At 38.1% G+C, this 26,206-nt stretch overlaps 1 protein-coding gene across 1 annotated transcript in view; it reads left to right on the top strand.

Moving 5' to 3' along the window:
• CFTR (cystic fibrosis transmembrane conductance regulator) overlaps window positions 1-26,206 on the top strand; it is a 172,911-nt gene that overhangs the window by 35,813 nt on the left and 110,892 nt on the right. The window contains 5 exon segments of the mRNA XM_015563769.1: window positions 1,252-1,361; window positions 1,364-1,497; window positions 3,113-3,205; window positions 8,247-8,429; window positions 14,948-15,139. Of these exon segments, the coding sequence (XP_015419255.1) occupies window positions 1,252-1,361; window positions 1,364-1,497; window positions 3,113-3,205; window positions 8,247-8,429; window positions 14,948-15,139 (712 nt within the window).

The raw sequence follows: 26,206 nt of genomic DNA, 5'->3' as shown, positions 1-26,206 counted from the left end.
CACTGGGAGGAATTGGACCCCAGGCCAATTGGCTGTGAGAACCAGCTGCATCTTAAATGGAAGAGCTTCTGTGCAGGAGACACCCTCCAGGGCAAGACTTTTCTTCAGTGGGGCTTTGGTGCTCACTGAGTCACTCTACTGGTTCCTGGATCTTTCAGGAGGTGCTAATCTAGCCTTTGCCTGAGGCTACTCAGCTGGAGCTCAGCTGTGAAGGAATGCAAGTTGCCATGGGGCCTTGGGCCAGCTGCAAGTTTGTTAGGTAATTTTCAGATTGCAAAAACCTCCATGGTGCACAGCCTGGGCGGGGCAGGGTCCCAGGGGATCAATAGGGTGGAGCATACAGCTATGGCTTATCGTCAGTCCTTCCCTAAGAGGCCCCAAGTCTCAGGTCCGGGTAATCGCTGCAAGCACCTCTGAGAGAAAGCCGCCCTTGAGATGCGAACGATGCCAGACAGTCTCTAGCCTCTCCCCGTATCAGTCAGGGTCCCCAGAGACTCGCCTGGAACTGGAGTTCAGAGCAGTAGGGACTTTGAGACTCCCCCCCAATTGAAAAAGCCAACCGTGTCCTCAGCCGCCAGCCCTTTCCACATCCACCTCCGTACCTGTGCACTTAACTTCTGCACCGCAGCTCCTCTGAGTCTCAGCATGCTTTTCTCTTTCCTTCTAGTTGTAGTATTTCCACTCAGCCAGCCTTCCTGTGGTTCTGTATGATGCCCGCTCTGTCTTTTAATTGTATTCTTGAAGTGGTTATGTGAGGCAGCAATCTCTGGTGTTTACCTATGCCTCCATCTTGGTTTCTTTGAAACACTCATATATATATGCTATTTTTAGTGTTCCCCAAAGCCAAGCTAGAATTTCTAAAGTGCTAAGAACCTATTAGGGAACCACAGAATTGTCTTTTTATTTATAAATCTTATAACATTGTCCTCATTATTACACCTAATCACTTAAAACACCAACCAAAAAACAAAAATTATCAAAGTTTCACAAATCTTACTAATTATAATGAAGTGATAAAGGTGTGAAAGTAATGTAATAATAATTGAGCTTAGTAGTTATAGGTTAGAAATATTTACAGGTATTATGGACAAAATACTGATGCATTCATTTCTATTCCTCTTTCAGATAAGGTAACTGAGGCTCAGATAAGTTAAATAACTTGCCGCGGGGCACAAAGCCTTGTGAGCCTGTGTTCAGATTGCAAGATGCAAAGTAAATAAGCATCCCAAATCTTACTATTTTGTTTTATAGATCAGAACTGAAACTGACCCGGAAGGCAGCCTACGTGAGATACTTCAATAGCTCAGCCTTCTTCTTCTCAGGGTTCTTTGTGGTGTTTTTGTCTGTGCTTCCCTATGCATTTATAAAGGAGTCGTTCTTCGAAAAATATTCACGACCATCTCTTTCTGCATCGTTCTGCGCATGGCAATCACTCGGCAATTTCCCTGGGCTGTACAGACATGGTATGACTCTCTTGGAGCAATAAACAAAATACAGGTAACGTACCAAAAGTGGGCATTGTATTGTATACAATGATTTGAGAATAGCTTAGAACTTTAATAGTGGGCAGACTGTCTTGGGCCTGTTTGATGCTCAGAATTTTCTCTCTTGACGTCTATATGTGGTCTAACAAGCCCTACTAATGGAAGTTTATTGAAATAAAATAAAAGCCTGTGAGATCCTCTCAAGTCAAAGCAATTGCAGAAAATATTGTTTCTGTATTCTGAGGAATTTTATTCAAATCATCAATCAATAGGTTATTCTCATGCACTTGACAAATGTGCACAAAGATGGTGGCAGGTTTACCAGGAAGTTAAAGAACTTTCCAGCTAACTCTAGGAATATTCACTTCAAACTTTTCCAAGTATTTCCTTGGGCAATATGGTGGATGTGAGTGGCATTTTATATCACAAGAATTATCTTAAAATCCCAGCAATGCTGATGTAGCTGGGAGCTCTGAAGAAAAGTTCTCAAATCCTCAAGTGATGAGACTCAAGTTTATACAAAGCTAATTTAATCACTACTATGAACTTGTATGTAGTTATATTTTTTATAATTAATATGCAGGTGAAAATGTTTTATTATACTTTTAAAATACTATTTAAATATTTAACCCAGAAAATAAATCACTGTGATATACATAAAGGTGGTGATGAAAGGTGAGCCACTTTTAAATGGTTCTGCCATTATTTAATGTAGGCCAGAGTTTGCAAATTGTGGCCCATGGACCTACTTTTGGCCCCTAGACCTGTTTTATTTGACCTTCACATTAAAAAAAAGAAAAAAAAATAGAATTATTTGCCAGCATTTAAAAATGAGGGGATGTCACATATGCAACAAATTGTATCTTCAGCCTCCTTTGAAGGATTGGAATATATAGTAAAGGGGTCCTCTTCCTCCTAATTTTATCATGTTTCAAAAGTGTGTTTGAGATTTGCAATTTAGGCAAATTGATGAGTGTAGCTCAAAACCATAGCAGGTCTTGGACTAATCTTATTCCTTCTCTTAAACCATCACAGGTGTGTGTGTGTGTGTGTGTGTGTGTGTGTGAGAGAGAGAGAGAGAGAGAGAGAGAGAGAGAGAGAGAGAGAACAGACATAGACCAGAAATGAGAAAATGAGTGTCACAGAGACAGAGAGGGGCCACTGAACAGGAACACAGATCTTGAAAAAAAATTAGAGAAAAAGAGAGAAACCAAAATTGAAGTAGCAAGAGAGAGAAAAGTAGAGAAGGAAGGGGGAAAGCGAGGAGGCAAGGACCAGGCTGGTTTCATTACCCCTGGTGGTGAAGACTTCAGGATGCCTGGGCTTAATTCTTCCTTGTGCTCCCACCTGCCCACAGAACACTGTGAATGGGAGTCTCTAATAGGGCCCTTTTAGAATCAAGGTTTGATGCCTTAAAATCAGTTATATCAGAACTTCACACCCTTACTTAACCCAGAGAAGTGATGCTAATGATGCTTCTAAAAAGGGGTGGGGTTGCCATAAAGATAAAGATACTGGTTTTCTCTTTGTCCTAATTGAGGTGAATTCGCCAGTGCAGGGTGCTTTATAAGGTCTATAAAACATTAGAATATAACTTAACAATGTTTTTGCTCTGTCTTTATTAACAGGATTTCTTACAAAAGCAAGAGTACAAGACATTGGAATATAACTTAACAACTACAGAAGTAGTGATGGAGAATGTAACAGCTTTCTGGGAAGAGGTAAGAATTAAAAAAATTTACTTAAATATTTAAGCATTTTTTCGTGTGAATGTCATTTTCATATTAATGGACAATGAGAATGATGTTAGAACTGGAAGGCGAACCACTCTACTTATTTTATAGATTAAGAAATAGAGGCTCAGGAATGTTAAATAGAGTATTGAAACCTCTTTACATTTTTTGAGTCTTATAACTTGTTTCACATAACATATCAGGAAGTAATACAAAGTTCATTGATTTTGGATCTGGGTAGAGCTGAATTTGAATCCTGGTTCTGCTGTTTGTTCTCTGTGTAATCTAGATAGAGTTATAGAACTCTGTGAAGCCTTTGATTCTCCACCTGTAAAATGGGAATATTAATATTCACCTGGCAGACTTATGTAAAGTGTTCAGCTGAATATCATGCACATAATAATTCCTCAATAAATGCTACCTTATCTGATCTCAAGTTCCAGTCCAAGTGCTTTAGACTCCAGTCAACATAAAGATGTATGAGATCTCTACCAATGTATGGTTTTCTATGATTTGTGCTCATTTTAATTTATTATTAAATAATCCTCATATTTCTCAAAGTGAGAAAATATATTTACCAATGATTTTCAGCCTCTAATGAAGCAATATCTGATATCTGATTATTGAGAAGCTCTGTTGAGTTCCTATTTCTTATCACTGATATCTGTGTAAAGACAGAAGTTATGAAACTAATGTCCTATTTCTGTATACTATACAATATCTTAAATTTGTTTTATAAGCAACATGATCACCATAACTTCACTTTACTTCATGTTTTAAGATATAGGTAAGAGAATAATTCTTTTTTTTTTCATTTTACCTAAAACTATCTTTTATTAGGATTCTGGTCAAGAGAATAATTTTTTATCTGACTAGCAAAGTTGTTTGTGGAAAAGTGTGTGGGTCAGATTGATATTACTTTTTTGCTTTTAGAAATTTCAAATGCCCTTCTAGGTATGAAGGAAAAATAAATTTGACATTTTCCACAACTATTTTCAAACAATTGCTTTCCTACTCTTGGACAAAAGTCCTCAGTTTCACTCTCCTAAAAGTAAGTATGTGTTGTCTCCTTTAATTCTCAAAATAGTCATATGAGCTAGTAATATTAACATTTTCATTTCAATGATAAGGAAATGGAGGCTTAAAAAGGTGATGGTAACTGGCTTAGCTCACACAACTGTCAAGAGCTGAAGCCAGATTTTGGACCCAAATGTCACCACCTATAACCCTTTCACTGAACCATTGACTCATGTCTGTCTGTATCCTCACTTTCCACATCACTGTGTCCTCAGACTGTGACTTCTAGTCATCCCTGCCTGCCATTTCAGTAGTGGTGGGCCACTGAGTCTCCACCTAAGTCTCCTAGCATTTCATGCTCTCTGTGGGTGACCTCACCCAGGCTCACCCTTGAGGACATGGAGTTAATGACTCTCAAATGCAAATCTCTGGCCCCACTTTCCTGAACTTCATGTATGTATTCCAAATTTTCTATGTGCTCCTCAAGCCCTTCACATTTATCACTCCCCCAGTTTCCAGTGTATTCTTTTTCTCCTTTGATGATGTCACCATCAACGCAGTTATCCAGGAGGTAAGTCCCTGATGAGTTATATATGACACCTTCCTCACTCCAAACCTATGAGTAGGTAGAATTTCTATTTATTTGTTGGAAGCTGAGACTTAGAAAGTTTAAGTTACTGGAAGGAGGTTATACAACTAGATAGGGTGGAGCTAGAAGATTAGCTTAGGTTTCTCTGACTGCAGAGCCCTTTTCCACTCATCATTACTGCCTCTGATTTTTTTAAAGAGTGACTATTGCTTTACTGTATACAAAACAACTTTATATATATTACCTCAATAACTCAGGAGACTGAAGCTCAGAATGTTATAATGACTTGTCAACCATGACTCAGCTAGTTGAAAAGATGAAACAAAAAGTGAGGTTAATACAAATACTATCAAAACCATTCCACTCACAGCTATATAGGGTTCATAAATATGGTGAATGTTCAGCCTTACTAGGGAACAAATCAATAAGGCTAAGATCTGATAGTGAGATTCCCTTTTCACCTAGAAAACTATAAAAGAGGACAAAACAAATAACAAAAGCCACAGTGTTGATAAGGGTCCTTGAAAAACTATCACTATCATATATTGATGGAGGAAAATTTTGGACTACTCTCCAAAGGACTTGGAATTTTATAAACTGTTCTCTTTGGAAAGTTCACTTGCCAAAATTTATACTAAAAAAAAAGAATGTACTCCACATTTGTAGCAAAGTACATATATATATTTATATATACTCTTGGATACTATCCTGCAACCAAAATATATTTAGAAGAATTCTTAATGGTATATGAAAACTATCATTTTTTTTAAGTCAGAAAAGCAGGTCACAAACTTTATATACAATTTTTATTAATGTAAAAATTACATATGGTTTTACATATTATGTACATTTATATTATATGTAAAAGTGGAGGATATCAGTTGAAATGTTAAATAAGGTTTTTTTTTTCTCAGTAGTAGTGCTATAGGTAATTTCTTCTTTCTGCTTTTCTACATTTTCCAAATTTCCTGAAATTAGTATTTTACTTCTGTAATTAGAAATCAAAGTTACTATGAACAATAACCTGCCATTGGTCCGAGTCTGTCTTACTGGATAAAAGTCCTTCTAAGCATGCCACACAATCTCCTTAACAGCCTGTACTGCCCACCTGACCAAGCACAGCCTTTGTCATCTTGTCATATGTATCTGACCCAGCCACTCATCATTCCTGACACATAGTTTGTTCTTTTAAGCCTAAATCATTGTGCATGCAAATCCATCTTCCTAGAGTACGTATACTATTCCTTGGTCTTGTGAAGTCCCACTTACATCCTTTATAGCCTAGTGTGTAGATCATTTACTTGGTTAAGCGCCAGGCTGAGTCGGCTGCTCTTTCTAATGTACTCCCATAGGACTTGATATGATTTTCAGTTGTAGCACTAAGCACATTGCAATATTAATATTTATTCATGTTATTCTCCCATGTGGGATTCTTTGAAGTTATCTTTAATACAGAGGTGATACTCAATAAGTTTAATCTATTTGATAAATAAATGAATAAGGGAATAACAAATAGCTTTGTCTCATTTTTTAACCCTTTTTTTAAAAAGTTGATTTTTAGAGAAAGAGGAAGGGAGAGGGAGGGAGAGAGAGAGAAACATCGATGCGAGAGCAAAATATCAGTCGGCTGCTTCCTGCATGCCTCCTACCAGGGAACAAGCCTGCAACCCAGGCACATGCACTGACTGAGAATCAAACTGGCAACCTTATGGTGCACAGGAAGATGCCCAACCAACTGAATCAAACTATCCAGGGCACTCTCTCTCTCTCTCTAACATATATTATTGTTGAATTCAGAGAGGAAGGGAGAGGGAGAGAGAGAGAGAAATATCACTGATGAGAGAGAATCAGCTGCCTCTTGCATGCCCCCTACTGGGGATTGAGCCCACAATCTGGGCTTGTGCCCTTGACCAAAATCGAACCCCAGACCTTCAGTCTGCAGGTGGACACTCTATACACTGAGCCAAACTGGCTAGGACTAGGGCTCATTTTTTAACACCTTAATTGATTATTTCTTAAAAGCTTTGCTTTTAGTTGTCTGATGACTGAGGGACCATTAGCCATCTATAACATAAGGTTTCAAAGCAGCAGTCTTCAAATGTAAAAGGATTTTGAAAAACTATGAACTCTGGCACATGTTTAAGTTGACTTATAAACTTTTCAACATAAGTTTAAGTGGTGGCAAAAGATGTAATTCCTGTTTATTGTATGTAAAATGGATTTTTGTCAAAACTTGGGAGCTGCACTTTCAGTGTATTTAATTTATGGAAGATAAATAAATTTATGTAGTCAGTGATCATTGTCAAGTCAATCAGTTGACTGTATCTCAGAAAAAGTATAACTTTACTTAAAATGGGTGGGTGCAGGCTAGAAGGGGTCAATGGGGGAGAAGAGGGGACATATGTAATACTTTCAACAATAAAGATTTTTAAAAAAGGAGATAGTTAATGTATATTAACTTATTAAATTATTAAAAATTAAATAAGCAATCAAATAAATAGTTAACTAAAATCCCTTATCCTCTAATTCATTTCTGAAATCTATTCTAAGCTAGGTAAGACACAATTGCCTTCTTGTGTAAATGGAATTCATTAAAATAATCTGGCAATATTGTCACGTTTATCATTTTTGTTGTTGTTTGCTTTTTGTTAATCATCACCTGAGGATATTTTATCCATTGATTTTTAGAGGGAGGGGAAGGAAGGCAGGGGGAGAGGACAGAGAGAGAGATTAAAAAATGGATGCGAGAGACATGTGGATTGGTTGCCTCCTGCACTTGCCACCTCTAGGGTTGGGATTGAATCTGCAACCCAGGTATGTGCCCTTGACCAGGAGTCGCACTTGCCACCCTTCCATGCACAAGCCAATGCTCTAATCATGAGGCAACACTTGCCAGGGCATATTTATGTTTAATAATAACTACTTAAATAAATAATTTGAGCTTTTCAGAGGAACGTACTACATGATAGAGTAGAAGTCAGATTTGGGTTGTAATTCCACTGTAGCCTATTAGTTATGTGACTCTTGCCATTTAACCTCTCTGAATCACAGTCTGCAGCTTTGAAAGAAAGGGATTGTCAAATTTTGCCACAAATATTATTATTATGCTGAGTATTAAATGATAATGTTTATGTACCCAACCTACAGGAGGTGTATATATAAACACTTATATAGATAAATAGGTATATTTAATTTAATTTGATGTCTAGCAATAATCTAAGACATTAAAATGGTTATTATTAAATGCCATAATTATCATTTCAACTGTTTTGGATCATGTGCTCTAGAAATCGTGGGCTATATAATTATGTGCTATAATATATGGATCATGGACCATGTGCTTTTCAAATTCATCATACATAAATAGCTATTGAAAATATCTGGAAAGCTGACCTTTTAAATCTTCTGTTTTTTTCTTAACAGGGATTTGGGGAATTATTTGAGAATGCAAAACAAAACAATAATACTACAAACATCTGCAATGGCGATAACAGCATCATCTTCAGTAACATCGCACTTCTTGGTACTCCTGTCCTGAAAGATATCAATTTCAAGATAGAAAGAGGACAGTTGTTGGCAGTTGCTGGATCTACTGGAGCAGGCAAGGTAGTTTATGTTATTCTTTATCATCAATTTTTTAATTTGGCATGCATTTCTTCTTTATTTTTCTAGTTTGTCTATAGTATAAAAAGGTATTTTGAAGAAATGTTTACTTTGGTATTAGGATAATGCTTAGATATAGTGTATCTTATAATATGAATTATTCCATTGATAACATCTTCTAGCCTTTATTTCTTCATATTATTACCAGTGACTCTCTCTACAATTTTGTAAAGCTCTCAGTGCAGTGTGTTGTACAAGGTGGGCATTCAGTAACTTTATTGAACAAATGAACCATCAATTTTTTAAAATTGTTTTATTGCTTAAAGTATTACAAAGAGTATTATATATGTCTCCTTTTTTTTTCTCCCCTTGACCTTCCCCTAGCCTCCCATAACCCCCAGTGTCTTGTGTCCATTGGTTATGCTTATATGCATGCATACAAGTCCTTCGGTTGATCTCTTACCCACCTCCTCAACCCTCCCCGGCCTTCCCGCTATAGTTTGACATTCTGTTGCTCTGCCTCGGTATCTATTTTTGTTCATCAGTTTATAATGGTCTTAATTATCCATAAATGAGTGAGATCATGTGGTATTTTTTTTTCATTGACTGGCTTATTTCACTTAGTATAATGCTCTCCAGTTCCATCCATGCTGTTGCAAATGGTAAGAATTCCTTCTTTTTTACAGCAGCATAGTATTCGAACCATCAATTTTTACCAGTCCGTGGCACACACATTTTTTCAGAACTTGTCCAGGAAAATCATACAGGCATTTTTTGACATTGGAATTTTGAAACCAATACAATAAAGTTGCAGGATACAAAATCAATGTGCAAAAATCCACTGCCTTCCTATATACCAGTGATGGCGAACCTTTTGAGCTCGGTGTTTCAGCATTTTGAAAAACCCTAATTTAACTCTGGTGCCGTGTCACATATAGAAATTTTTTGATATTTGCAACCATAGTAAAACAGAGACTTATATTTTTGATATTTATTTTATATATTTAAATGCCATTTAACAAAGAAAAATCAACCAAAATAATGAGTTCACATGTCACTTCTGACACACATGTCATAGGTTCGCCATCACTGCTATATACTAACAATGAAACTTCAGAAAGAGAAATGAAAAAAGAAAAGAAAAACCAATTCCTTTTGCAAGTACAACCAAAAGAATAAAATACCTAGTAATAAACTTAACAAAGGGTATGAAGGACCTACATACTGAAAACTACAAAGCTTAATGAAATGGAAAGATATTCTGTGTTCATGGGTTAGAAGAATCAACATAGTTATTATGGCCTTATTACCCAAAGCAATATACAGATTTAATGCAACACCCATCAAAATCTCAATGGCATATTTTAAAGAAATAGAAAAAAATTTTCCAGATTTGTATGGGACCACAAAAGTCCCCGAATAGCCAAAGCCATCCTGAGAAAAAAGAATGAAGCCAGAAGTATCACACTACCTGACTTCAAATTATACTACAGAGCTACAATAATCAAAACAGCATGCTATTTGGCAGAAAAACAGACACACAGACCAATGAAACACAATTGAAAACCCAGAAATAAAACCACATGTATATGGGCAAATAATTTTTGACAAAGGATCCAAAAAACACAATGGAGAAAATAAAGTTTCTTAAATAAATGCTTCTGGAAAATTGGAAAGTCACATGCAAATGAATGAAACTAGATTGCAGTTTGTCTCCATGTAAAAAAATAATTAAAAATTGATCAAAGACCTAAATGTAAGATTTGAAACAATAAATTATATAGAAAAAAATAGGTACTAAACTTATGGACCTTGGTCGGAGAGAGCATTTTATGAATTTGACCCCCAAGGCAAGGGACGTAAAAGCAAAAATAAATGACTGGGACCATATCAAACTAAAAAGCTTCTGCATAGCAAAAGAAATGATCAATAAAACAAAAGGCAATCAACTGAATGGGAGATGATATTTGCAAACAACAGCTCCAACAAGGGGTTAATATCCAAACTATATAAATAATTCATACAACTCAACACCAAACAATCCAATTAATAAATGGGCAGAGGACCTGAACAGAAACCTCTCTGAGAAGACATACAAATGATCAACAGAAATATTTAACTTCACTAACTATTAGGGAAATGCAAATAAAAGCTACAATGAGATACCAACTATCACCTGTTAGAATAGCTCAGGGGTCCTCAAACTACGGCCCGAGAGCCACATGCAAATACAAATACTGTATTTGTTCCCGTTTTGTTTTTTACTCCAAAATAAGATATGTGCAGTGTGCATAGGAATTTGTTCATAGTTTTTTTAAAAAACTATAGTCCGGCCCTCCAACGGTCTGAGGGACAGTGAACTGGCCCCCTGTTTAAAAAGTTTGAGCACCACTGAAATAGCTATTCTCAACAAGTAATAACAAGTGTTGGAGAGGCTATGGAGAAAAAGGAATCCTCATTCACTGCAGGCAGGAGTGTAAACTGGTACAATCACTATGGAAAGCAGTGTGGCAGTTCCTCAGAAAATTAAGAATAGAGTCACCATATGGCCCAATAATCTCTTTTTGGGGGACCTACCAGAAAAACTCTAAAACATTTATTCGCAGAGATATATGCACTCCTATGTTCATTGCAACATTATTCACAGTGGCCAAGATATGGAGACAACCAAAGTGTTCTTCAATAGAGGATTGGATAAAGAAGAAAAGATGAAATACTGCCACTTGGGACAACATGGGTGGACCTTAAGAATATTATGCTAAACAAACCAAGTCAGTCTGAAAAAGCTATGAACCATATGATTTCACCCATATGTGGGATATAAATTTGAAACTCATAGACAACAGTGGGGTGGTTACCAGAGGGAAGGAGGTGAGGCAAATATATGGTGACAGAAGATGATTTGACTGGGTGATGGGCACACAATTCGGTATACAAATCATGTATCGTAGAAATGTACACTTGAAACCTATAGGACTTATTAATCAATGTCATCCCAATAAATTTAATTAAAAAATAATTTTGGAGAATGGACACAGATTTACTTATGATTTACTATGAGGGAAAGTCATTAAGTGGAATAGTTTTTTGAAGAAAATACATAAGAATGTTAAGTTATTCCATGCTGGTCAGCCTCCTGCCCTCCCCACTCCTGCTACTTGCTTTGTTGTAGGTTAAAAAGCAAAAATAGGTAAATGTTCAAACCTCATTGTCAGGAGAAGAGAAGGCTTTGTAGTGATCTTTAAGAATATGAGCTATCATTCAGATAATGATGAAACACTTGTTCTCTTTATGAAATTTAAAGGGCTTGAAGTAATCAAATCAGAGATGCAAATCAGAGCTACACATTTAATTAAACATCTTTGAGAAAATTATATGTTTTTTGTTCTAATCTACATTAGGCGTCTTTCATTTAGGAAACATCCTTGAATTATTTTAATTAAGTGTAACTGGTATAAGAATCTGCACCACTGGGTACCCTTGACTGAAGGCTGGCTTACCACATCTCCCACAGGGTGTGGGGATTTTCAGTTCTCTTATTGTCTCTACCACAATTGAAACAGCTTTATGGCCTTGCTGATAACCCATGACACCACTAGTCTCCATCCTTTTTCCTGGCCATGCTCTAACACTAAGCTTTAGCTGGGTCATAAACACTGAGCATTAGATGTGTAGAATAAGCTATTAGCTCCAGCTTTTGCTTATGTTTTAAATAAAATACAGTATCTTTGAAGATTTATTAATATTTTTGTATTTTTATACATTTATATATATTGAATGATGTTTTAATTTTACTTCATATCTCTCAAAATACCAAAATATTACTATGTATAAATATATAAATTAAATTTTTACTTATATATATATATACATCTTATATAATAAAAGCCTAGAAAGTTGGGTGTGACCAGGATGGCAGGGGAGGGCAGTTGGGGCAATCAGGCCAGCACAGAAGGCAGTTGGGGGCCATCAGGCCAGCAGGGGAGGACAGTTGGGGACCAACAGGCTGGCAGGGGAGGGCATTTGGGGGCAATCAGGCCAGCAGGAAAGAACAGTTGAGGGCGATTGGGCAGGTAGGTAGGCGAATGGTTAGAAGCCAGCAGTCCCAGATTGTGAGAAGGATGTTCAACAGCCTTTGGGTCTGATCCCACAAGGATCCTGTCTAAATCGGCTTTCAGATATCTCCCAAGGGGTCCCAGATTAGAGAGGGCCGATCCTCTTGGGAATGGACCAGGCTGAGGGACACCCCTCCCACCCCCCATGCATGAATTTCATCCACCAGGCCTCTGGTCTAATCTAATAAAAGAGAAACATGCAAATTGACCGCACCCCCGCTATGCCCCAAGCCACGCCCACCAACCAATCCAGGTGACTATATGCAAATTACCCCAACCAAGACACCCTGAAGGGGTTGTGACCATCCTGCAAACAGCCATCAGCCCGTCATCCAGGCTGGCCAGGCACCCAAACAGGACCCCCACCCTGATCTAGGACACCCTTCAGGGCAAACCAGCCGGCCCCCACCCATGCACCAGGCCTCTAGCCTATATAGTAAAAGGGTAATATTCAAACTGACCCTAACAGCAGAAGGACTGGGAATGACTGGTCACTATGACACACACTGACCACCAGGGGGCAGACACTCAATGCAGGAGCTGTCCCCTGGTGGTCAGTGCGCTCCCACATGGGGGAGCTCTTCTCGCCACAAGTCAGGTTGACGACTGCCAGTACAGCGGTGGTGGTGGGAGCCTCTTCTGCTTCCTTAGCAGCACTAAGGATGTTCAACTGCAGCTTAGGCCTGCTCCCCGCTGGCAAGTGGACATCCCCTGAGGGCTCCTGGGCTGCCGGAGGGATGTCTGACTGCCAGCTTAGGCCCGATCCTCTTGGGAATGGGCCTAAGCCAGCGGGTGGACATCCCCCGAGGGGTCCCAGACTGAGAGAGGGCACAGGCCAGGCTGAGGGACCCACCTGAGTGCACAAATTTTTGTGCACCAGGCCTTTAGTAAATATATAAGTATGTATGTCTATATATATTTGTATGTTTAACCTGGAAATAATATAATTTAATGATATTGATATTTTATTAAGTTATAGTGGTCCAAGTTGAATTACTGGTACATAAATAAACAGATGAGCCAGTGGAGTAAAATTAAAGCTAAAAAAGTAGATCCAAATGCATAAGGGAATTAGTATTTGACATTGAAGAAAGATGGGCTATTCAAAAAATGGTGTTGGACAACTGCACAGCCACCTGGAGAGCAAACAAAAAATTGTATCCATATCTCACATCGTACACCTGATGAATTTGAAATAGATCAAAGAGCAAGTACAAATATAAGACTATAAAATGCTTAAAGTAAACATTGGAGGATGCCTAAAGGAAAAGAAAAAAAATACCATGGAGAAAGACTTTCTATAACTCAAGGTCCAGAAGCCATAAAATAAAAGCTATTAATCACTTAATAAACAACAGCACACCAACAAAAAGAATCACTTGTACATGGAAAACAGAAGTAAAAAATGTCACACTAAAATAAATATATGCAATTTATATCACACAAAGGAATAATCTCTCTCTAAATAAAGTGATCTTAAAATCAAAAGGTAACATACAGACATCCCATTAGAAAAAATGTGTCACATGATCTTACACATATGTGGAATATAATGAACAAAATAAACAGATGAACAAAATAGTTTCAAGACATAGAAATATGGAACAATCTGTTGAATTTTAGAGGAAAGGCATGGGTTAGTGGGTGTGGGAGAGAAAGGGGCCAAAGGTGTGAGGCTAAGGGCATCCCAAGTTAGGTGTGTTTTTTTCTAGTGGTTATATTTATAACTAGAGGCCCGATGCACGAAATTCGTGCAAGGGTAGGCCTTCGCAGTCCTGGCTGCCGGGGCCATCATGGCTCCAGCTGCCTCACGGCCCTACCCCCAGCCTGCACCCGCCTTAGCCTGGCGCTGCCCATGTCTGCTGCCACACACCTTGGTTCCCCAGTTCCGTGGAGCCCCCCCAATCGATTGCCCTGCAGAGGGTGGCCTGGACCTCTCTCTTTGGGGCGATTGTGGCGCCCCCCAATTGATCGCCCCAGTGGCCTGGGCCTCCCTCTGCAGGGCGATCATGGGGTGATGGTGGGCCCCCCAACTAATCGCATCGCACCCACCTTGGCTGGCCTAGTGCCAGTACGTGTCATAGCATGGTTGTCCAGATGGTTGTCTGGACAGTTGTCTGGATGGTTGTTCTGCTGTTCAGTCGTTTGGCTGATTTGCATATTATGCTTTTATTATTATAGATAATAACTTTTTGTTTCATCTTTGGTCTTCTGGTTTTTTTTGGTTCACTTCCCCAATAGGAAGTACTTAATAAATTTTGAATTGAATGAATAATTATAATCTTTTAAAATTGGAATCTTTTAAAATTAGAATAGATAGCTTTACTTAGAATGACAGTTTGTGGCAAGAGCATCTTGAGAGTGATTTGATCAAATGATCTAACGTAAAAATGGTTTCATTTCTAGACCTCACTTTTGATGATGATTATGGGAGAACTGGAGCCTTCTGAGGGTAAAATTAAGCACAGTGGAAGAATTTCATTCTGCTCTCAGTTTTCATGGATCATGCCTGGCACCATTAAAGAAAACATTATCTTTGGTGTTTCTTACGATGAGTATAGATATAGGAGTGTCATCAAAGCATGCCAACTAGAAGAGGTAAGTAATTATGTGAAAAATTTCTGACCTTCAAACTACCTAAATGACATATTTAGCTCCCTATTTGATCAGTCGGTCTATATATGTTAATCAAGTTATCACTATAGATAAAGAACTTTGAGTAAGTCAATTAAGAAAATATGTGAACCTTATTTTTTAAATATGTTTTTATTGATTTTTAGAGAGAGGGGAAGGGAGAGGGATAGAGAGATAGAAACATCAATGAGAGAGAGAAACATCATCAATTGGCTGCCTTCTGTACTCCCTTTACTGGGGATCAAACCCACAAACCCAGGCATGCACCCTGACCGGAATTGAATCATGACCTCTTGGTTCATGGGTCAACGCTCAACCACTGAGACATGCAGGCTGGGCTGAACCTTGTTTTAAGAAACTTACAAAAACATAGAGAAGATATACTTTATTTTTAAAATGGTGGAGGAACATCATATTATTGTTTTTTTTTCTGATTCCATGGCCAGCCTTAAAATTATTTTTAAAGTGTATAATTCAGTTTTTACTATATTCACATGGCTTTACAGCCATCACTACATTTTCTTTTTTTTCTTCATATGGTTGACAGTATTACAGATGTTGTCCAATCCCCCCCCCCTCCTTTACCCTCCTCGTCTCAGCCCCTGCCCCACCCTAGGCCTTCACCATACTCTTGTCTTTGACAATTTGTTATACATATGGGTATATAAGTCTTTGGTTAATCTCTTCCTGTCTCCCCACTCACCCCCACACTCCCTGAGATATGTCAATCTATTCCATGCCTTGAGACTTATTTTGTTTGTCAGTTTATTATGTTCATTAGGTTCCACTTATAAGTAGAATCATGTGATATTTGTCTGTTTCTGACTGGCTTATTTCATTCAGCATAATATTTTACAGGTCCATCCCTGCTGTTGCAAAGGGTAAGAAACCCGTGTTCACAGCTGCATACTATTCCATTGTATAAACATACCACAGCTTTTTCATCCACTCATCTACTGTTGGGCACTTGGGCTGTTTCCAGATCTTAGCTATTGTAAATAGTGCTGCTATGAACATAGGGGTGCATATTCTTTCTGATTGGTGTTTTGAGCTTCTTAGGATATATTCCTAGAAGTGGGATCACTGGGTCAAACAGTAGTCCCATTGTACATTTTTTGAGTAAATTCCATATTGTTTTCTATAGTGGCTGCAACCAACATCATCATATTTTTCAAACCCTTTAAAAGAAACCGTTTGCAATAAATTTTTATTTCTTCTTACCTCCTCCGCCCAGCCTTAAGCAATATTCAGTCTCTAAAATTTTTCTATATTGGATAGTTTACATAAATAGAATCATACAATATAAAGGTCTTTTGTGCTTGGATAAACTTTTAAACTTCAAGAATATCTTTCTTTTGAAAGCATTTACTGAGTCTTGCCGTGTTTTATGAAACTGTAAATAAAACTAGATCCATATACTTCAGAGGTTCATGGGCTAGTAGAGAAAGAGACATGTCAATAAAGAATGTAACCTAATAGAAAAAGAAAGAGGCATTTCTTTAGGTGCAAAGGAGGAAGTGTGGGAATCACGTCTGCCTAATGCAAAAAGTAACCTCCAGAGGAAGCTCAAGGCTTAACGCCTCCCAATGGAATGATTCACTCTGGAATTCCAGTGGTGACAAGGGTAAAAATTATGGCCTCGTAGTCATTTTTTTATTAGAGATCCCATTAGAGAGAAGGTTAAGTTGAGGGGAAGAATTGGGAGATTGATGAGTAAAAGGGTCACTAGATTACTAAGAAAATGAAATACATATAAGGTGCCTAATAGAGTAGCTAGTGCAAATTAACCATTCAGTGACTAGTAGCTCATTTCTACCATCTTTTTTTCTCCGAGTATTTTATTTTAAAATTTTTATTTCTCAATTCTAGTTTACATTCAGTCTTATTTTATATTAGTTTCATGTGTACAACATAGTGATTAGACAATCATATACTTTACAGTGTTCCCCTGATATTTCCAGTACCTATCTGGGACTATACTTGGTTATTACATTATTGACTGTATTCCCTATGCTGTACTTTACATCTCTGTGACTATTTTGTAACTGCTATTTATACTACTTAATCCCTTCACCTTTTTTACCCAGTCCCCTAACCCGCCTCTCCTCTGGCAACCATCAGTCTGTTCTGTCTTTTGAGGTGGAGCATCCTGCTGGAGAGCATTACGTACATTAATGTGTCCGAGAGTTAGTTCTTGTTATTGATTGACTACAGTGGAAACAAGGTAGAGGTTGGTGTAATTAAGAAGGAGAACCATGAAGCCAAAAAGCCATGAAAAGTCATCAGCATGAATTTTTTTTAATATATTTTATTGATTTTTTTTTTACAGAGAGGAAGGGAGAGGGATAGAGAGTTAGAAACATCGATGAGAGAGAAACATCGATCAGCTGCCTTCTGCACACTCTCCCCTGGGGATGTGCCCACAACCAAGGTACATGCCCTTGACCAGAATCGAACCCGGGACCCTTCAGTCTGCAGGTTGATGCTCTATCCACTGAGCCAAACTGGTCAGGCAATCATCAGCATGAATTTTGAAGTTGACAAAAGTAGTTATAAGAGGAAGTTATAAAGTGGTTGTCTATAAATATGGTAGTTGGTCTCGTGACTCAATCAACAAAAGCTGGAGATTCTGTGGAAGAAAACAGGTGGCCTAAGATCCTGAGGGTTTGGAATGTAGGCTTTGGTTTCAAGCTCCAGAACGTGGCAATGGGACTGGGAGGTGATTCCACTTTCCATGTTCCTTTCAGACGCCAAAGCAGTACTTAGTGGTTACCTTCTGCCAGGCACTGTTTACTGGTGGGAGCAAGGGGGTACAAGGTGAAAACTTTGCTATCCCTTTCCTCAAAGAACTAATAGGCTGGCTGGAGGAGACCATACATAAAGAGACTATCCTATCTAATAAAGAGGTAATATGCAAATTGACCATCACCCCAACAAACAAGATGGCTGCCCTCATGTGGACACAAGATGGCCACCACAAGATGGGCAGCAGGAGAGGGCAGTTGGGAGGGACCAGGCCTGAAAGGGAGGGCAGTTAGGGGCAATCGGACTGGCAAGGGAGGGCAGTTAGGGGCAACCAATCTGGCAAAGGAGGGAAGATAGGGGTGATGGGGCCAGTAGGAGAGGGCAGTTGGGGGCCACCAGGCTGGCAGGGGAGTGCAGTTATGGGCAATTGGGCTGGCAGGGGAGCAGTTAGGCATCGATCAGGCTGGCAGGGGAGTGGTTAGGGAGTGATCAGGCTGGCAGGCTGAAGCACTTAGGGGCAATCAGGCAGGCAGGCAGGCAAGTGGTTGGGAGTCAGCAGTCCTAGATTGTGAGAGGGACGTCCGACCGCCCGTTTAGGCCTGATCCCAGTGGGTTTGGGCCTAAATGGGTACTCGGACATCCCTTGAGGGGTCTCAGATTGGAGAGGGTGCAGGCTGCGCTGAGAGACCACCCCCCTGCACAAATTTCATGCACTGAACCTCTAGTTTCAATATAATATAGCAAGTGTTGGGATAGAGGTACTCTCAGGGCAGTATGAAAGCCCGGTTGAAGGCTTTACAGGTGCCTGGACCATTCAGGAAAGCTTTCTTGCAAAAGTAGACAAGTTGAAGGATGAATAAAAACGGAAAAGAAATTCTGAACAGATGAAATGTGTGAGCAGGAAAACAGAACATAAAGCCACTTGTTCAGTACAGGGAACCACAAGCCTCTTGACACAACCAGAGTGTAACTGGGGACAGTGGTGGGGAAGAAAGAAGCTGGAGGGCCATGTCTTGGGAGCCTTGTACATTGGTCTCAGGAATTTGGTCTTGGAGAGCTTTAATTAGGGGGATGATGCAATCAGCTTTGCATGTGAGATATATCACTTTGGGTGTGGCCTGAGGTGCAGAATTAAGGTGGACATAATTTGCAGCTTTGTGGGATAGCAGAAAGAACATAGATTTTGAAATCTGAGAGAGCTGGGTTACTAAAAAAAGTTACTTTGCTGAATACTGAGTTTTGTCCTCTGCAGTGTGGGGACAATATTACCCACTTTGTAGGGTTTTCTGTATGATTCTGGCACATAGAAGGTATTAGTAATAGTAGTAGTAGTAGTAGTAGTAGTAGTAGTAGTAGTATTTGCTTCTCTGACTAGAAGGAGGGATATTGTAGAAAGCTATAGAAAATATATCAGATGAACAAAGTAGATCCAAGACATAGAAGTAATCCAGACCATGATTATGATGGACATGAGGAGAAAAGTTAAGAATATTGGGAAAGTCATGTTCATATACTTAATATTTGCATTTATAGGAAAGACCATCAGGAAAAATGGGCCTTCAGAGAAGAGTGAGTTTGTTTTCTCAAGAAATTAGAAGAGAAGAGAAATGGGTTTAACATTAAGGATTCCTTGCATAACAGACATTGGAAAGAGGGGCAGGTAGGAATGCTGTGGGTTTGGGAAAGGAGGACATGGAGCTGAGCCACAGAGAACTGAGCTATCTCATTAAGGCAGAAGGAGTACAGGTCTCACTAGCCAAGTGTCCATGGAGACCACCACTAATGGGCTCCAAAAAAATTATTAATAATGATGATGACCTCCAGTTTTTAAGATATCAAGTAAAACACTTAGCTTTTCATCTCCAGCTACCCCTGAGCTCCTGTTGTTATCTTTTGCAGCTGATTTAGACCTTTTAAGCATCTCATAATAGGCAAAAATACTCAGCAGTTCCTAAAATTCCTGTACTTTAAACTGGCAACTGTAGTGAATATAATGAGTACATTACTATATGCTGTTCTCTTCTCTTTCCTGAATGTCTCATATGTTGTTATCTACCAAAACTACATGGTGAATTCCTTGAGAACAACCATGCTAAAACATTTATTTTGGCATACTTCACCTAGCACATTGATGTGCAGAAGGGTAAATCCTTATCCAATAACTATTTCAGAATTATTTGGAAGTAGGCATTTCAGTTGCAAGAATTTTACTCAGAAAATTTTCTTTTCTGAGCCTCACAGTCTAAAAGTTTGAGGAGACAATTACATGACAGCATATTATTGCTGGGCGTGACAAATAAAAGTAACCAGAAGTGCTCGACTAAGTTCACAGTCAGAATCAAGCTTCTATTTTCAGTGACTTTAGAATTTCCAATTTTTGTATTTTTGTTGTGATTATTGTTAAGCGAGTGTTCACATCTTTGAAAAAGGCCAGTGAGAACCTCCCCAGATGAAAGCTTTATTTTTTTAAGTGTGGCAGAGTTCTGAGCATAGAAACATGAAGTACCTACGGCTGTTGCCAGCAAAAGAATCCTTCACATTCTGTATGTGGCCCCTATCATCAAATACAAATATTCCTGATGCAATGTTTTCATTTTGACTGCCAAAGTTGATCTGTTTCTTCATGTACTACACCTAGACTTGGAACTGGAGATGAGAATGGAGTATTTTCTTCCTAGTTTTTGTGTTTTTGTTCAGCTCTAATATCTACAAAGCACTTGCGTATGTAACGATGCCTGGTGTCATAGGAGTAGGCAGGTAGATGTACATGTGGTTGGAGAGGAAGAAGCACTCACAACATATTTCACATAGTTTTCTGATTTCAGTTTGTTGAAAACTATTCACTCAGTGGGACAGCTCCAAGACGTTATCACAGGGAAGGGCATGGAGAGAGTTCCCTGCTGCCAGAATAACTTGTGATGTGCAAACTTGAGTGAGCAAGTCATGTTCAGTTTCTTCCCCTTCAGTCCTCTTCTTTTAGGAACATCTCCATGTCCTGCTTATATATCCTACTTTGGATCCAGATGACAATAGAATGGATTCCTAGGCAAATTGATCATTGTTTTTTAAATACCATTTTATAGCCCTGTGCCTATTAACTTATCCTCCTGTTTTTTTTCTTTCTTTCCACATACCCAGACTATCCTTAGAATCCTAAATCTTTGTAACTTTTATAACTAGCATTGGAGACTTTGCTAGCTTAAAAAGAGAAATCAATATAATTAGGCCCTTGTTAACTTACTTATCTCTTTAGGAGATCATAACCATATTTTCTTATTGAAAGAGTGATGGACTTCACTGTTCTCTTGCCTTTTTTATTCCCAGAATACTACCTCTTTTGCACTTTACCGATTCCTCATCCTACCACACAACCCCACAGCTGTCAGCAAGAAAATTCTAGGCAGGGCAGTGTTTGAATAACAGGTATTTGGACTGCTTTTATTCAGCCAGTCAGTCTCTTATGAAAGTGCCTGGGTTTGGAGAAGTAATTAGTTTTTATAATAGTGCATGATGAGAGGTGGGGTCTTGAGAAGAGGTCAGGGGCGTAGGATATGTCTTTGGTTTCCACAAAGTTGTTGAGATCCTTTTTGTAACCACAAAATGGGCACATTATTTGTCACGACAAGTCATTACATAGGCATTGTAATAAAAGCATTTACTGTGTAAGTTGAAGAACTGAAATCTGTTTGTGTTGTCTATTTCACCTCTGCTTGGCAGGCTTCATATTTAAGACAGTAGGGGAAAAAATTGGGAGGGAAGTTGGCAAGAAGTTACTGAAAGAAAAAAAAACTTAGGAGGGATATTGGCAAGAAGTGTGAAAAACTTGGGAGGGAAGCAAGAAAAGAAATAAGTTGATGCCTGTTCTGGAAAATAAATTCCATCATACAGATACTACAAGATGAATTAACTTAATTTAAATTTTGACCTCTGGATTTCCAGATCTGGCCAAAATAACCTGCATTGAATGGGGGTTTAACCTTTAGATCAGCGGTTCTCAACCTGTGGGTCACAACCCCTTTGGGGGTCGAATGACCTTTTCACAGGGGTCGCCTAAGACCATTGGAAAACACATATATAATTACATATTGTTTTTGTGATTAATCACTATGCTTTAATTATGTTCAATTTGTAACAATGAAATTGGGGGTCACCACAACATGAGGAGCTGTATTAAAGGGTCGCGGCAGTAGGAATGTTGAGAACCAGTGCTTTAGATGATCTGTCTACCATTGCAGGGAAATTCAGGACTGTTCAGTTGGGAGATCTGTAAATAAAAAGGTGCCATAGGAATTAACATTTGCATTCAATAGTAGCCAAGACAATGGACGTCTAATACAAATATTTGAAACTCATTGAACTATGTCCCCTAAACCAGAATAAACCACACTAAGTGACTGTACCTGAACCACCTGCAATTTGCTACTGGTAGGTAATTAAGTTTGAAAGGATTACCATCCATTTACTGTAATATGAAGCAAGTGCATTTATTTTATGAGACTATTGAACTGGAACTCAATAGAAATAACATGGTGTTTCCTGAACAAAACTGTTATTTCACTTAATTTGAACCTTGGAACTTAAAAAATAAATAGTAGCTAACGTTGATTGAGCAAGCACATCAGCAAGGCTGTGCTAAGCACTTAGAATTGTCACTTTCTAGTTATCTAGTGACAACTTTGCCTAGAGTTTGCAGTCAAAAGGAATGTGTGCTAAATTCTAAAAGTATGAAATAGGTTTCAGGAATTAAAATTACAATTCTGGAGCTAATTATTAACAAATGAGAACTCTTACATTTCTAAATAAAAGTATGAAATAGGTTTCAGGAATTAAAATTACAATTCTGGAGCTAATTATTAACAAATGAGAACTCTTACATTTCTAAATAAAAGTATGAAATAGGTTTCAGGAATTAAAATTACAATTCTGGAGCTAATTATTAACAAATGAGAACTCTTACATTTCTAAATAAAAGTATGAAATAGGTTTCAGGAATTAAAATTACAATTCTGGAGCTAATTATTAACAAATGAGAACTCTTACATTTCTAAAACCAAAATAGCCCTCAGATTGTCTCTTAGTAAGTTTGGGCAAGTCAACAGAACAGTAGCATAAAAATTTAATTATAACTGGATCCAGCTAGTTCATGAATAGATAATGAAATTAAGGTATTTAAGCCATACCTTTATATATAAAAAAGAAACAACAAAAAATTCATTGTTTTCCGAAGGTAAAAGGCATGCTGTATCGTTACGTACATGCCTGGTGTTTCATCCCTCTGGAAGAACTGAGATTCTGGACCCTGCATTCTTGGAGTTTCCCATCTTGTTTTGTGATGGCTAACTAAACAAGATCAAGAGAAGGTTTTACACTTATATTTTAATAGAACCTTAGAACTTGGTATTGTTCATAATAACCTTTCCAGGAAGGGAAACTTTTTTTTCTTTTCTAAAAACTATGAGTGTACAGTAAGTGCTCTCTAAACAAAATAGTCTTTGAAATGACCATTGTATTATCATTAATATGTTGCAAAACCAAAACTACAATACCTAATTTTTATTTAGAAGGTTTAGTTACCCTTGATTCAAATTTTATAAATTAAAAAAAAATGATTTCAACAAATATTTGTGAAGTTTCTACCATGGAAACGGTACTGTGTTGGGTACTCTGTATGCTGTCTTCAAGTATAACAAGGGTGCCTATCTGCAATGAACTTTTGACTTACAGATAATTTGGTGTAAAAGGCATTTAAATATATTTATTTAATAAATATTTGTGAGTGCAAACATTGAACTAGGGACTTTGCCATATTCTTAGAATTATTAATAAACAAGACAAAAATCCCCGTCCTCGAAGAGTTTTTATTCTATTGGAGATGAACAAATGAGAACCAGTGCAGTTTGATACATTCTATGATATTGGTCAATACAAGATCCTTATATGAGAGTACAGAGTAGTGACACTTAATCTGGACTTAGAAGGTCAGACAAGGTATTCCTGGAGGAAGTGACATCTAAGGTAAGAGATGGGAAATGAGTAAGAATCATTTGAGTGAAGACTAGGGAGAGAGAACATTCCAGAAAGAGAACAGAATATATAAGGCCTGGAGCCCAGAGGGAACATTGTATATTCAAGGATCTACAGTCAGTGCATGTGGCTGACATAAAGAATAAAATGAGCCCGGAGCCAAGAGACAACATGGTATATTTGTGGGAGCTCGAGGTAATGCAGCAAGACTGGAAGGAGTACAAGTGAGAGCTGAACTGCCAGGGGGCAGTCAGATTATGGTAGCCAAAGGATGTGGAAAGACAGAAGTGCTCTACTTGACTTGCACGTTTCATAGAACTGGTACAATCCAGTTCTCCTACAGCATGTGGGCTGCAGAGGAGTCAGGGAGCATGATGCTGAGTGGGAGCAGAAAAGTATCCTGTGGGGAGAGCAAATGGGTCCATGGTAGCTTTTCTTTATTGGGAAAGTGCCTTAATCAAAACTGTGTCTTAGGTAGCTTCATCTAGCACAGCGGTTCTCAACCTGTGGGTCACGACCCCTTTGGGAGTCAAACGACCCTTTCACAGGGGTCGCCTAAGACCATCGGAAAACACATATATAATTACATATTGTTTTTGTGATTCATCACTATGCTTTAATTATGTTTAACTATGTTCAATTTGTAAGAATGAAAATACATCCTGCATGTCAGATATTTACATTATGATTCATAACAGTAGCAAAATTACAGTTATGAAGTAGCAACACAAATAATTTTATGGTTGGGAGTCACCACAACATGAGGAACTGTATTAAAGGGTCGCGGCATTAGGAAGGTTGAGAACCACTGATCTAGCACAATACGCAAACTGGAGGGGGGTAACAAAGATGTTGTGTTTAGAAGTTTGTGAAATTCTTCACATCTTAAAGAATAAGATATGAAAATTGAAGAAACTTGTTTAAGATCCTCAAAATTGACACCATCAGCAATAGAATACAAATCTTCTGACTCCTTATTTTATTAGCGATATACTAATAGAGATGTTGCCTATTAGAAAAGAAACTATTGTAGACTCTAATGACTTATCCATCGAACATTGCTCACTTTAAGTTAATCTCACTATTATTGTAATAGTATTATTAAAGCCATCAGAGTTATAAATCGGCTATTTGTAGAAGAAAAGATAATGATAACAAAGATTTGTGAACTAGTAGCATCGAGAATTCCATGGTTTAGTTTTAAAAAGTATTTTCAGGATATTTATATATGTTAATGATATTTTAAGCTACCACAATTCCAAATAAGTGTATCTTAGGGAAGCTATCTATGCTTACACACTTAAAATTTAAATAAGTTGGGAAATTTCTTCCCAGATCTTCTCCCAAAGTATCTTTCCCTTTTCCTCTCTCCTTCAGGCCTCATAACCTCAAATTTAAAATATGAAGTCTTAGAGGGTGGGCAGTCAGCACAGGCGAGGAATCCTGCTCAGGGCAAGTTGAGCCATTGGTGGTGAGAAAATAAGGACTAGGGTAGGATTACTTCAGAGATACTGGGTGAGTGAAAATTGAAGCCCATCGCCTACGGATCTGAATTATGAAGCAGAAGGCTACTTACTAAGAACTGAGAGGTATGTTAGGAACTCCAGAGCAGGATCAACTGCAAGATAACATGGTATGTGCCAATGAAGTACTGAGAACAGAGTGCTTTTTCACGGATTGGATTTCTCCCAGCATCTTGGGTGGGTAGACCTAGAAGAGATAGTTAAGGAATTAGTAGCTTCTTCAATGCCAATTGAATCAAAGTCATCTAGTGAGCTTTCAAAAACTAGATTCATTTTCATAGAATTTGAAATCTGGAGTCCAGAAATTTATAGTTGAATAGGTTTAATGTAGAACCAGAATAAGACAAAGAAAAGTCTTTATTGGTTTCAAGTTTCCTTTTTGCCTTTACTTCCTTGGGAACATTTATCCCAAGACATCTTAAATGAACTGAATTTTACAGTTCTTCCTTTAAAAATGCTCATTTTTAGTTTTCAAATACAATTACAGACCTGTACACATATAAAAATAAACACTAAAAGTCAAAGGGGATTAACGGAATTACATATATTTTCACAAGTTCAAACATAAAACTATATATGTGTGTATATGTATGAATATTCAATAATACTTTAATATTGGTGTCAAAAACTGTAATACTCATTATAATAGTGTTTTTTGTACTTTTGTTGGGACCAGTAAAATGAAATTGGAATTTAAGTTTTCTGCTGTAATTTGGTCAGTGCCAAAGCTCAGTGAAGG

Source organism: Myotis davidii, unplaced genomic scaffold (genome assembly GCF_000327345.1).
Source record: "Myotis davidii unplaced genomic scaffold, ASM32734v1 scaffold359, whole genome shotgun sequence".
Classification (NCBI taxonomy): domain Eukaryota; kingdom Metazoa; phylum Chordata; class Mammalia; order Chiroptera; family Vespertilionidae; genus Myotis; species Myotis davidii.
Note: the sequence above shows the minus strand (reverse complement) of the source record. Positions and strands in the feature narration are given on the sequence as shown.